This window comes from Lactuca virosa, chromosome 5 (genome assembly GCF_052849685.1).
Source record: "Lactuca virosa cultivar CGN04683 chromosome 5, Lactuca_virosa_CGN04683_v6, whole genome shotgun sequence".
NCBI lineage: Eukaryota > Viridiplantae > Streptophyta > Magnoliopsida > Asterales > Asteraceae > Lactuca > Lactuca virosa.
The window spans coordinates 415,049,736-415,064,571 of record NC_136430.1 but is presented as its reverse complement, the minus strand read 5'-3'; the positions used below and the strand labels follow the sequence as shown (position 1 = coordinate 415,064,571).

At 39.6% G+C, this 14,836-nt stretch overlaps 1 protein-coding gene across 1 annotated transcript; it reads left to right on the top strand.

Annotated features, from left to right (window-relative positions):
• The first annotated feature begins 13,185 nt into the window (after positions 1-13,185).
• On the top strand, positions 13,186-14,607 carry LOC145114012 (protein DETOXIFICATION 44, chloroplastic-like). The gene is made up of 6 exons (XM_079050036.1): positions 13,186-13,197; positions 13,434-13,477; positions 13,542-13,754; positions 13,949-14,070; positions 14,199-14,369; positions 14,450-14,607. The coding sequence occupies exons 1-6, from the start codon at positions 13,186-13,188 to the stop codon at positions 14,605-14,607; spliced, it is 720 nt and encodes a 239-aa protein (XP_078906162.1).
• The last annotated feature ends 229 nt before the right edge of the window (positions 14,608-14,836 follow it).

Here is a 14,836-nt window from a genome sequence, read left to right as displayed (position 1 = left end):
ACTTTTTTTTTCTTACTAAGGCATTGTACTTATTTTTATTTGGATTAGATTTCTATAACTAGGAGTTTTTTTTCAAGATACATTGTTGTAATAGAAAGAAACAAAAATGCTATAATTAACATATCAATGAAAGTATATTGCCATTTATTGTATATAAGGCTTTGATATCTATATTTCCAATTGAAAATGTGCATGTGGTTTTTATTTTTTATGTTGTATAACTGTTATTTTTGTGCAATTGGTTTTGCAGATTCTGGGATATTCTCTTTTTGGTTGTTTATACTTTTTAATGTTGTCTTTAGTTGCAGAGCTGAATTAGCGAGAATGGGAACCATGTTGTGTCAATGAACCAACAAAATATTTTGATGTTTTTGTTTGTTTTTGAGAATTCGTTTGAGCTTTAACGATATGATAATTAGTTTTTCAGATTTAGTTGTGATTGTAAACTGTCATTCCCTTTTTTTTGTTTATGTTCTTGCTTTTGAAAATGATGGCTTGTGTAAGTTCTCATTCTCCGGTACGAGATAAATGAAGAGTACTAATCACTTTCCAAATATCTTTTGTGGTTTTGCCCAAAACCAATCAATCCATAAAAAGTTTAAGAAGCATATGGTACAACTCCAAAATCCATCACTTAATTTGGTTAGAAAAGTCCTTTTACCATATGTAACGCCCCATTTCTGGTATGTGATTTAAATAAAGTAATTTTCATTTTTTTAAGGGATACTCGACGAGACTGTAGCCCAACTCGTCGAGTAGTGACGGGATGTTCATGCATTTTGAGTTGGCTACTCGGCGAGTCCATATGAAGGGACTCGGCGAGTCTGCCAGTCTGGATGAAACCCTAATTTTAAGGGTTTGCACCCTATTTAAACATCATTATAGCCTCCTACCCCAGCCTCCAACACTTTTAGATCATCTTATCTGTAAACCCTAATCCTCCATTTCTAAGTGAGTATTTTGTGCCATTTTGAAAATTAGAAGAGAAAGAAAGAAGGAAGATCCAAAGGAGAAGAAGAAGATCCAGAGTCTCTTGATCATCAGCCTCACATTCTGGTACTAAAGCTTGTACCTTGCTTGTTATTTCCATTTGATAGTCTTGTATGCTTAGATGTGCTTCTTTTTGGGACTTTATGGATCCAAACTCGAGATTGTGACTCCTATAAGGAAATGAATCATAGATCTGAGTATATTTGAGCTGTAGGGGCTCAATGTAGCTGCCTTTATGCACCCAAGGTCGAGTTCCAAACCCTAAGACCCCATTCTTAGCTTATTTTGATGTTCTTGCCTCATTTCTTCATGCATGCACGTAAAGTTGGAAACTTTACGTGTAAAACCAACCCTAAGAGCCCAGATCTATGATTTGGAAGCACTGAAATCGATTAGAATCGACTGTATAGTAATAACATGCTTGGGACTCGGCGAGTTGTTCTTCAACTCGGCGAGTTGTTCTTCAGGCTCGACGAGTTGTTCTTACGACTCGGCGAGTCACAGACTGGACGTGTTCATATGATGAAGGAGAACTCGACGAGTTGTTCATACAACTCGGCGAGTCGGATGAAGTTAGACTCGATGTATGTATCGAAGAAGAACTCGTCGAGTCTTCGCCAACTCGACGAGTAGAAGCGAGTAGAGGTCTAGAACGGATGAAAGGGACTCGACGAGTTGGAGGCCCAACTCGGCGAGTCCGGTCAACTGGAAGTTGACTTTGATCAGGGGTAAAATAGTCATTTCACCCTCAGTTTAGTTATCAGTATTTGATTAAGTATATTTATGGGAATTGTAGCCGGGGAGATACCGGAGCAGCAGCAGACAGTTCCCGAGTAGCTTTTTCAGTATCCAGCTTACGAGGTGAGTTTCCTTCCGGTAGGAACGGGTCTACGACCACAATGCCAGCACGTTTAGTTAGCAGTAGTTCCAGACTTCGGTCTGATGCAGTAGTTCAGTGTGCTTGATGTCTTTGTGATTCAAGTATGATTTTGGTGTTATGTGTTCCGGACTTCGGCCCGATGCAGTATGCAATATATGTGTTGATGCTAGTAGTTATGATTATGTTATGCTATGTTCAGTTAGTTTCGGACTTCGGTCTGATGCAGAGGGCAAGGCCCTGGTTAGTTCCGGACTTCGGTCCGATGCAGTTTTCGGACTTCGGTCCGATGCAGAGGGCAAGGCCCTTGTTAGTTTCGGACTTCGGTCCGATGCTGTTTCCGGACTTCGGTCCGATACAGAGGGCAAGGCCCTGGTTAGTTCCGGACTCCGGTCCGATGCAGTTTCCGGACTTCGGTCCGATGCAGAGGGCAAAGCCCTGGTTAGTTCCGGACTTCGGTCCGATGCAGTTTCCGGACTTCGGTCCGATGCAGTGGGCAAGGCCCAATATATGCTTTATATGTTATTGTATGGTACGTGGTAGTTTGGGGGAACTCACTAAGCTTTGTGCTTACAGTTTCAGTTTTGGTTTCAGGTACTTCCGCAAGTAAAGGGAAGAGCTCGGGATGATGGCATGGCACACACCACAGTTTCAGTTTTATCCTGGGAGTTTTATTCAGATATTTTGATATGATTGATACAGTATTTGTTTTGACACAGTTACTTGACTTTTGAGTTACTCATTTTATGGTTCTTAGTATGTATGACATTCGATTATGTGATTTTAGTAATATTAAAACAAAAATTTTTGGGTCGTATTTTTGGGTTGTTACAAGTTGGTATCAGAGCCTTGGTTTGAGGGATTCAGGCACACTTTCGGGTATGACTGGACTCAAACTAAGGAAATGGTAAAGGATTTTCAAAAGAAAAATGTTTTCGAAAGAAATTTTTGAAAAAGAAACTTTAAAAGAAAAAGAGTTTTGAGAAAAGGAAAAGGGTGTGGTGCATGCGATCAGCCGAGCTCAAGTAAGTACTCCCAAATTACCCATACAAGTTTATGTTATAATTATCAGTTCCAGTTTCAGTAGAACAGCATGCTAGAATAGGACTAAGGATCTAGGAGGATGCCTTATGTGCCTGTTATATGTGTTTCAGCTTATTGAGAATTGTATGCTAGTATTGAGTAGACAGCAGTAGGATAGCCTGTTAGGTTATGCCTGATAGTATGAGCTTAACATTGTATGCTAGTACAGTTTCTCGTTATGAGGATAGATTTGCTTGAGTAGTTTTCCTGTGTCCGAATGCTGCTTGCTTCGTGCTTAGTAGGACTCTGAGTGATGGGAGTTAGCCATTAGGTGAATACGTCACATCACATGTGATCAGGGTTGAATAATCTCAGAGTGCTGGATTTGGCACTATTGCGCAGCTCTCGTTTGAGTCTAACCGTTGTAGGGACGAGTCCTTTACTCGAAGGATTATCTAAGCCTCGTCACATGTGATGGTATTCAGGTGGTGGCTAATTGGCATTACAAGAAGGCCTTCAGCAGCTGAGGACTGGATTGGGTGGAGTCAGAGATTTCCCTAGGGCAAGCCTAGGATGAGAGTATCAGAGATCAGTAGCAGTAGAAGTGACTTGGTGGAGTCGAGGCAGTGCTTGAGGAAAGTACTGATAGATGTGGAAGGTAGTATGGGCCCGTACTACTGAAAGCAGAGGATCTGTACTTGAATCGAGTAAAGCTGAGATGAGACCAGGGAACTGGTAGTAGTAGCGATCCCTCGAGATATATTAGTGTTTCTGACGTTATCATGATGTGTTTTCAGAATGGTGGTTTTACGCCCTAGACCAGCAGTCGGCAGTTCAGGTGCCGGGGAGGGATCAGGACCAGGCTCGGGGACCGAGCAGTTGGACGAGCAGACTAGGGAGTTTCTCTCTTCAGAGGTTACTCGCACCATACTTGAGCAGACTCCTGTGATTTTCGGTTCGATCAAGGAGGGTATCTTAGAGCTGATGGACGAGAGGTTGAGCACCTTCCGTGCTGAGGTGGCGGCCATGATGGGGTCGCGCACACTCACCTTCATGGAGTTTCGGGCTTGTGGAGCTCCAGATTATCATGGGGCACGGGACCCCATAGCGAGTACCAGATGGTTGGCTGATGTTGCCAACGCTTTCCGCACCAACAGATGTCCCGAGGGGGACAAGGTCAGACTAGCATCCTGTCTTCTGAAGGACGGGGCACGAGATTGGTGGGAGGAGGTCGGAAATGTCATCGGGGATGACGCAACGCTTGATGCCATGACTTGGGTTGATTTTACTACCAGGTTCAGAGCCGAGTTTGCACCGGTTATTGAGGTGCATCAGTTAGCCAGGGAGTTTCAGGATGTCACTCAGACTTCAGAGACAGTGGCGGAGATTGCCGCCAAGTTCAGGGAGAGGGCTCTTCTCGTTCCTCAGTATGCAGCTGATGAGGAAATGAAGAAGGCCCGTTATCATGAGATGTTGCGGAGTGATATCTGCCAGTTTGTGAGCCGGTCCAGCTGTAAAACGCTGGATGATGTGATTGCGAGGGCTCGTGAGAGAGAGATAGATTTAGAGATGGAGAAGAAGAGGAAGCCAGAGGCGGTATCTGGCACAGGGAATTCGGGCAAAAAGCCCAAGGTATCGGATCACAGACCTAGAGGACAGCAGAGCCACAGTCGGTGTGGCAAGTGTGGGAGATTGCACGATGGGGCGTGCAAGGCAGGTAGTGCCGGTTACTATAAGTGCGGCCGGACCGGGCATATGAGTAGAGATTGTACAGCTACTACTACCGCCACCGCAGCAGCTGATCTGATTTGCTTCCATTGCAATCAGAGGGGACATAAAAAGTCCCAGTGCCCGAGTTTAGCAGTAGCAGGGAAGGTGGCAACACCTGCCCCTGCTACTTTGAGGATTACAGACGGCCGTCAGGGCCGGGGTGAGGCGCCAGTGGCGAAGAGTAGAGCTTTTCAGATGACAGCAGAGGAGGCGCGAGCGACTCCTGATGTGGTGACGGGTATGTATATTCCTCTTAACTCTTTAGTGATATTGATTGTTTCTCATGATTATATGTTTTCGTATAGGGTCGTTCTTAGTGAACGGCATTTCAGCTACAGTATTGTTTGACTCGGGGGCTACCCGATCATTTGTGTCTCTTGCGCTTAGCAAGAGGCTTAGCAGAGCTCCGGGGGAGCTGGATTGCCCACTAGAGGTTGAGATAGCTGATGACAGGACCGTCAGGGTCGCGAGAGTTCATAGAGCGTGTTCGCTACAGTTGTTTGATGAGCAGTTTTCAGTGGACTTCGTTCCCATTCCCCTACGAGGGAATAAGGTTATAGTGGGTATGGATTGGCTGAGCCCCAATGGGGCAGTGATTGATTGTGAACTGCAGTTAGTGAGGGTTCGCACCCCCAGTGGGGGAGAGTTAGTGATTCAGGGCGAGAGGCCACAGCGGGGACCAATACTTTGTTCAGCCGCGAGAGCGAGGTGCTACGTTCAGCAGGGTTGCGCAGGATTCATCGCCTATGTTATAGATGCCCGGGAGAAGGGTAAGGCGACAGTGGACGATGTACCAGTAGTGCGAGAGTACCCGGATGTATTCCCAGAGGATTTGCCTGGAATACCTCCGGAAAGACAGGTTGAGTTTCGGATTGACTTGGTTCCGGGTGCGGCTCCGATAGCCAAGGCGCCGTATCGGTTGGCTCCTCCAGAGATGCAGGAGTTGTCTACGCAGCTGCAGGAGCTGCTAGACAAGGGTTTCATCAGACCGAGTAGTTCACCATGGGGAGCCCCGATCCTGTTTGTGAAGAAGAAGGATGGGTCGCACCGTATGTGCATAGATTATCGGGAGCTGAACAAGGTAACGGTGAAGAACCGTTACCCACTCCCGAGGATAGATGATTTGTTCGATCAGCTTCAGGGAGCATCTTGGTTTTCCAAGATTGATCTGCGCTCCGGTTATCACCAGATGCGAGTCAGGGATGAGGATGTGCAGAAGACCGCTTTTAGGACCCGCTATGGTCATTATGAGTTTGTGGTGATGCCGTTCGGGCTCACCAACGCTCCAGCCGCGTTCAGGGACCTCATGAACCGCGTATGCAGACCGATGTTGGATCGATCTGTGATAGTGTTCATTGATGACATCTTGGTTTATTCCAAGACTCAGGAGCAGCACGAGGAGCACCTGAGAGAGGCGCTAGAGACACTGAGGAGGGAGAGACTTTACGCGAAGTTCTCCAAGTGCGAGTTCTGGTTGCGCGAGGTGCAGTTCCTTGGTCACCTCGTCAACCAGAAGGGTATACTAGTGGATCCGGCCAAAATAGAGGCCGTGATGCAGTGGGAGGTCCCGAGATCTCCAACTGAGATTCGGAGCTTCCTAGGATTAGCAGGGTACTACAGGAGATTCATCCAGGATTTCTCCAAGATAGCAGTTCCGCTCACCCGACTGACCAAGAAGTCGGTGATGTTCCGCTGGGGGTCTGAGCAACAGGCAGCATTTGAGACCCTCATACAGAGATTGTGTGAGGCGCCGATTTTTACCCTGCCATAGGGAGTAGAGGACTTTGTAGTTTACTGTGATGCTTCGATCACAGGTATGGGAGCGGTTTTGATGCAGCGAGGCCATGTGATAGCTTACGCCTCTAGACAGTTGAAGCCTCACGAGGCTAACTATCCGACGCATGACTTGGAGTTGGGGGCAGTAGTGTTTGCCCTCAAGATTTGGAGACATTACCTCTATGGGGTCCGCTGTATCATTTACACGGATCACAAGCGTTTGAGGTACCTCATGGATCAGCAGAATCTGAACATGAGGCAGCGCCGATGGTTAGATGTGGTAAAGGATTATGACTGTGAGATCCTTTATCACCCGGGCAAGGCCAACGTAGTGGCCGACGCCCTGAGCCGCAAGGCGGTAGCCCCCCCGATCAGGGATATTTGTCTGAGGATGACAGTGATTACTCCATTGTTGGAGCAGATCAGAGAGGCACAGGTTGAGGGCCTGAAGGAGGAGAGACAGAAGTGTGACAGGATTGTGGGCCGAGTAGCTTCCTTTGACTATGACAGTCGAGGATTGTTGACCCATCATGGGAGATTGTGGGTACCGTACTGGGGAGGAGTACGGCAGGTACTGATGGATGAGGCCCACAAGTCTCGGTTCTCCATCCATACAGGGGCGACGAAGATGTATAGAGATCTTCGACCCGATTATTGGTGGCCCTGCATGAAGCGAGACGTAGCTTGGTACGTGGAGAGATGCCTGACCTGCAGGAAGGTCAAGGCGGAACATCAGAGACCCCACGGCAAGATGCAGCTGTTAGACATTCCCGTGTGGAAATGGGAGGATATCACTATGGATTTCATCACTAAGCTTCCCAGGACCGCACGTGGAGTTGATTCGATTTGGGTCATAGTGGATCGGCTGACCAAGAGCGCGTATTTCATACCGATTCAGGAGAGCATATCGGCCGAGAAGCTAGCTGATATTTATGTGCGCGAGGTAGTGGCACGGCATGGAGTGCCCGTATCAGTAGTATCAGATCGAGACGTTCGGTTCACTTCCAGGTTTTGGAAGCGATTTCATGACGAGATGGGGACTCGTCTCCATTTCAGCACTGCTTTCCACCCTCAGACGGATGGACAGAGCGAGAGGACGATTAAGACTCTCGAGGACATGCTTTGAGCATGTGTGCTAGATTTTGGTGGCAGTTGGGATACGTATCTTCCGTTAGCGGAATTTTCGTATAACAACAGCTATCATGCCAGTATTGACCGCCCTCCTTTCGAGATGCTTTACGGAAGGAAGTGTTGGACCCCGATTTGTTGGGGTGAGGTTGGTCAGCGAGTCATGGGGAGTACAGAGGTGGTACTCAGTTTAGTTATCAGTATTTGATTGAGTATATTTATGGGAATTGTAGCCGGGGAGATACCGGAGCAGCAGCAGACAGTTCCCGAGTAGCTTTTTCAGTATCCAGTATACGAGGTGAGTTTCCTTCCAGTAGGAACGGGTCTACGGCCACAATGCCGGCCCGTTTAGTTAGCAGCAGTTCCAGACTTCGGTCTGATGCAGTAGTTCAGTGTGCTTGATGTCTTTGTGATTCAAGTATGATTTTGGTGTTATGTGTTCCGGACTTCGGCCCGATGCAGTATGCAGTATATATGTTGATGCTAGTAGTTATGATTATGCTATGCTATGTTCAGTTAGTTCCGGACTTCGGTCTGATGCAGAGGGCAAGGCCCTGGTTAGTTCTGGACTTCGGTCCGATGCAGTTTCCGGACTTCGGTCCGATGCAGAGGGCAAGGCCCTGGTTAGTTCCGGACTTCGGTCCGATGCAGAGGGCAAGGCCCTGGTTAGTTCCGGACTCCGGTCCGATGCAGTTTCCAGACTTCGGTCCGATGCAGTTTCCGGACTTCGGTCCGATGCAGTTTCCGGACTTCGGTCCGATGCAGAGGGCAAGGCCCTGGTTAGTTCCGGACTTCGGTCCGATGCAGTTTCCGGACTTCGGTCCGATGCAGTGGGCAAGGCCCAATAGATGCTTTATATGTTATTGTATGGTACGTGGTAGTTTGGGGGAACTCACTAAGCTTTGTGCTTACAGTTTCAGTTTTGGTTTCAGGTACTTCCGCAAGTAAAGGGAAGAGCTCGGGATGATGGCATGACACACACCACAGTTTCAGTTTTATCATGGGAGTTTTATTCAGATATTTTGATATGATTGATACAATATTTGTTTTGACACAGTTACTTGACTTTTGAGTTACTCATTTTATGGTTCTTAGTATGTATGACATTCGATGATGTGATTTTAGTAATATTAAAACAAAAATTTTTGGGTCGTATTTTTGGGTTGTTACACCATAATTCTTTTCCATTTTTCAAATTCATGAAACAAGAGGAGGAGCTAAAGGTACAATCCCTGAAGCCTACTGCCAAGTTTGAATCAACCCTTCCCATCTATTTTCCGCATATACAATTTCACTGATACCTGTTTCTTATGAATAAAAAACCGTAACAACTTGTATGTCTTTTATTTTTATTTTTCATCACCGAGTTTTTTGAACACAAAATACCAATAATACCCCTTACTAAACTCTACGCACCTTTGATCTATTTTTTATCCAATTAAACGTGCTAATAAAATATCATCATAGAGTGGATTATGTAATCGCCAACTTAAGTTTTTTAATTTTGTTGCAACTAACCTTAGAATTCAATAACTTATAGATATACAAATGTATTGGCATTTTTTTTGAAGTAGATTGCTATTTTGACAAATTTATTTTTTTATAAACACTTCATATTTTTTTCTTTTTCGGTTATATCAATTTTTAAAAGTAGTTTAAATTTTTCATTGGTTTTACAGTTTTTTTTTCAATTTGACCTGTTTTATATATGGTAGGAAAATATAACCCAAAATTGTACGAAAGAACAAAAACCTAAAGTTCTTGACTGAGGCATGTGTTTAACACAGTTTCCTTAAAACAAATTCGCCCTATATGGGTGTTTGTTTCCCATGATACAACAGCGGAAAGCAATTCTTCTAGATTGCCCGAACCCTCACTTGGCCCGGATTATACCTTGGTTGCAGCAAGAGAGAAAAGATGAAGCAGCAGCGTAAGAGAGGAAGAGAATGGTTTCGTTTCATTCGGTGTGTATAAACCAATTTTCTTTTCCTTCTTCCACCAATGTGGGATGAGTTTTAAAAACCCACTTGACTCCTTTATCTTCTCTTCAATTGCCTTACTTTGACAAGTAATTTCTCATTCATTTTTAATCCGTTTTGGACGTGTGATATATCGAAACGTAGATATCACGGAGGAGAACACAAATATATCATCAATAACTCGTTTTGATTATATTTAGAGTATTAAATTTGTGCTCAAAAATGGAGAAAATCTATTTTTGGAAATTAATAAAATTAATTTTCCAACAATATATACAGGTATTGGAAGACAATTTGTTTGGAGGTTCACTTTTCTATGTTTTATGTGACTCGCTTGAGAAGATTGCAAAAAATATACATAAAAGATGAATAACAAATAGTATCTTATGTTTTTTACCCAAATGATATAACTTCCATAAAATTTTCCCAAATGATGCACCTGATTCGCTTGAGAAGATTGCAACTATACATAAAAGATTAAGAGCAAAGAATAAGTTATGTTTTTACCAAAATGATACAACTCGCATAGAATTTTCCCAAATGATGTGTTTGAATCGCTTGAGAAGATTGCAAGTATACATCAAAGAGGAACAAAAAAAATATATGTTCTAATTTTTACCCAAAGAATGTGTGTTTGACATGTTCTGTGTTTTACCGTAAGTTGCTATACCATGCAGGTTTACCTAATAAACACATGATAAGTTAAAATTTTTGGAAGTACTACAGATAAGGTAAAATTTTCGCCCCTACCAGAAGAAAACTACTCATTGAAAGCAACACATTCGATGCTCGCTGCATTGAAAAATATTTGAAATATGACGACTTTCGAAAGGAAACTAATCGCTGAAAGGAACCTGAAAAAGGAATACATTGTGTCTTATTTCTAATGATATCTTTCCAAACGAAAACTAATCGATTGGTTGAAACTAATCATTGACGGACAAAAAGAAACTAATTGCCGAAACAAAACTATTCGCACCCGTCGCTTGCCGCGGGTAAACGGCTAGTATATATATATATATATATATATATATATATATATATATATATATATATATATATATATATATATATATATATATATATATATATATATATATATATATATATATATATATATATATATATATATATATATATATAGGGTGAGATTCAATCGAGAACCATAATTAACCAATAAACCAATCTTTTTTTCAACATTTAGAGCTTGTTTCTTATTTTAAAAAAAATCATAACTTTTTATCCTATTTCCAATGATATAATTTGATAAAAAAAATCATCAAATTCACAGTGTGAATCTGAATTCACACGGTGAACTCGAAAAATATATAATTTATTTTTTAGCATTCAAAATGTGAAGTTATTAATTTAAAAACTTTTAGTTTTTTTTTTTTTTCGATAAACAATAATGTCTAAAACTTGAAAAAAAAAATTGATTCCTTGGATAACCAATAATTATGGTTCTCTATTGAACTTTTTTTTCTCTCTCTATCTCTCTCTCTCTCTCTATATATATATATATATATATATATATATATATATATATATATATATATATATATATATATATATAATTGGTTGGTACGATACAAACATGGTATTTAAAATTATATACTGTTACCGTGTCAAGATTACATAATTTGTATGGTATTACCAACCAATCAAATTGGTTACCACACATATTGGCTACCAACTTAATTGGTTCGGTTGGTAACATGTTGGTTGGTTTCCATTGGTACATATTTGACATCCCTACGGTTTCAACCTTGATCATTTACCATTCTTTGGAAACACCAAAAATATCTCAAATAACAAGATATCATATTGTGTCACGAGATTTTGATAATAAGTTCTATTAAATTTCGCAACTTATTTGTTATTTTATGGTCGAGATTTATCATCAGAATTCTTATGATATAAATTACGATATTCTAGTTATTTATTTGATCCTTCAGAGCAATATTTGATATTTCATTCATCTATTTTAATCATCAGACTTTTTATATCAAATATTTTATAGTCTATGCTTAGCGCATTAGTTATATTAAATACTAGGTGTGAAACTCGTGTACTACACGAGTTGATTAAAAAATTATATATGAAGATATAAACTTTAAATATATTTTTTAAAGAAAACATTAAATATCAAAGTGTAAACATTAAGTATTTTTTAAAATAAAATTTCAAAATATATATACAAACAAAATGATGAATAAATAAATAATTCAATTTATATTAATAACACAAACTACAAAAAAATAATTATATTTTGACCATATAACATTTTTTTAGTTTGTCAATAAGCAATAAAGTTTGATTTTATATATATATATATATATATATATATATATATATATATATATATATATATATATATATATATATATATATATATATATATATACCATTTTGCCTAAAATGACAATGAACTTTAAAAGAAACATGTCAATTTTAAATTATATGTATTGAAAGAAAACATATTAAAATTTGAAAATATAAGGAAACAAATTAATGACACATTAATTACTTTCTATAACCTAAAAATTAGATAGTTAATTAAGAAAATAAAAAATTACCACAAAATGACAAGTGAAAATTAATTTCTAAGAATTAACCACAAAATTAAATGTGTTCAAATGTATAAGAAATTGACAAAAAGTTTTTTATTTATTAGAGAGGATTCAAACATAAAAAGAAAAGAAAAGATCGACCAAATAACTTATTTACTATATTTGAATTATATTGAAACTTTTTATATAAACGTAAAAGTTAACGTTTATATTTTAGTGCATTTTTATAATGTTAAGTTTTATTATATTTTAATTAATAGTTATGTTATAAAATTATATTTTGATTAAAAAAGTATAATAAGAATACAAAATTATTTTCTTGTTGAACTATTATATACCCTAATGAATGATTATCAGGGGGGCGTGTTTAAACTTAAAAAAGTGATCTTTTGTGTTTTTTTATGTTAGGCTATAGAAAATATATTAATTCAATGCAAAATAGACATTATTGGGCCCACAGGTTACACAGCTGACACTGACAGATGTAGACAGCCCGTCTACAAACATGTCATTTGATAGTGATCAGCAGTGGCCCAAAGCCAGACTTGGCCCACTTCTATCTCAATGGGCCTCTTATGTCCTCTATTGATTTGATGCCAATATTTATGAACCAGTTAAGATTCTTAGCTTATATTTATAAGTAATTGGTGAACTACAATATGATTATAGAAATTTTTTATTTTAAAATAATGATACAACGGTACTACTATTTTAGATCAACTTCATACTCAATGAAAGAAAGCTAAAGCTTTAACAGAAGAAATTGAAATCTTAAGGAATATGTCAAGGGATTTGTTGGGAGTTTGGTTGGAAAAATATTGAATGGAATACAAGAAAATTAAAATTATATAAAGGTAAATTTTAATTTTTTTTTAAATACTGTTTTTAAAATAATTAATTTTTTTATTTTTCATCTATTTAATTATAAATATAATGAGGGTATTTTGAGTTTTAAATAAGGATTTACCATGATGCAACCGTGCACTTAAAGGTGAATATTAAAACCGTTTTCAATTCGGCATATGAGAATATGTTACATAATTCACAATATTTAATTGACAAAGTTGCAAAAATGGTCCCTGTGGTATGCAAATTTTTGGGGTATTAGTCCAAACCCCGTGTTTTTTGGATTCATGGTCCTTTTGGAGTGATTTCTATGTGGAATTGGTCCCCAGACTTAACTCCCGTTAACAAGGATCTGTTAACCCCCTCATGTGCCTCACACGTGAGGGTATATCTGTCATTTCATATGTAAGAGACCATTTTTGCAATTTTTTTCGTTAAAATTAGTGAGTAACAAAATTTGTATCTGGTTTCCAGTTGCTCTTCTCCTTCTTAGATTCTGCAAATTATGAGCAGCATATGTATCTTTCACCACAATCATCTTATTCGTTCATGAAACTGTCAATATGATAATCGTTGTTTCAGAGTTCAATCATTCATACAAATCCCTGATTCTTCAATTCGATTTCGAACACTACCCAAATCATCATCTAGGCAAAACCCTAGCACTTCATCCCCAGAACTCCCTGTAGAAAAATCCGGATTTAAATCCCAAACTGAATCAGATGATGATGATGAGAACTTAGATGAAGTCGCACCTTCTTCACCTTCCGGTTCCATTTCATCCAAGCCATTCGCGTCGTTGATTTGAAGTTTTTAGGTAATATTTCTTGACATTTGTCTAGCTTTTACCATCGATTTTAAATATCTGAATTCTAGTAGCAGTTTAAACGAGTTGATTTGGGGAGTATGAATGTATAAATGAGAGGCACGATTGATTTTTTCTTATCGAAGTGTGTGATTTAGTTGTTTTGATTTGTTTTGGAGTGCAGAGAGAAGCTTAAGTTAGATGAACTTGGAACGGAGATCATGTCGATCGCATTGCTAGCTGCATTAGCTCTTCCTGCTGATCCAATTACTTCACTGGTTGATACTGCATTTGTTGGTCATTTAGGTAAAAACTCATTCTCATAATCTCATTACAATGCATATTATCAGGTTTCTTCAATTGACAATGTTTTCTCTGAAAAAAATTATCCAATTCTCATATAAGCATCTGATGTATCTAGTTACTCCTTTTAGGCTTTGCTGAATTGGCCGCTGTTGGCGTTTCCATATCAATATTCAATCTGGTAGCAAAATTGTTCAATATTCCTCTACTCAATATCACAACCTCATTTGTTGCTGAAGAACAAGCAGTATTAGTCAAGGATGATGATGATGATGATGATGACTCCACTTTTCTCAGCCATGGTAATTCCAATTTCTGTATCGATAACTACTTGTTATTTACTCTTACTTAACCTAATCAAGAACAACCTTTTTTTGTTTAGATAGCATGAGTGGAAGCAAGAAGAAGTTTCTTCCATCTGTTTCAACTTCTTTAGCCTTAGCTGCTGCTTTTGGGATTGGGGAAACCATAGCACTTTTCTTTGGATCTGGATCACTATTGAACCATTGTTGTTGTAACAGAGCTCAAGAAGAAGGGTAGAAAAAAGAGACGTTGTGGAACATTAGGGAAGAAGATAGAAACGGTGGGGATCTTTAAAAGGAATTAAGCCAAAAAAGGTTTATGCAAAAATGGTCCTTTACATATGAAATGACGGATATACCCTCACGTGTGAGGCACATGAGGGAGTTAACAGATCCTTTTTAACGGGTGTTAAGTCCGGGGACCAATTCCACATACAAACCACTCCAAAAGGACCATGAATCCAAAA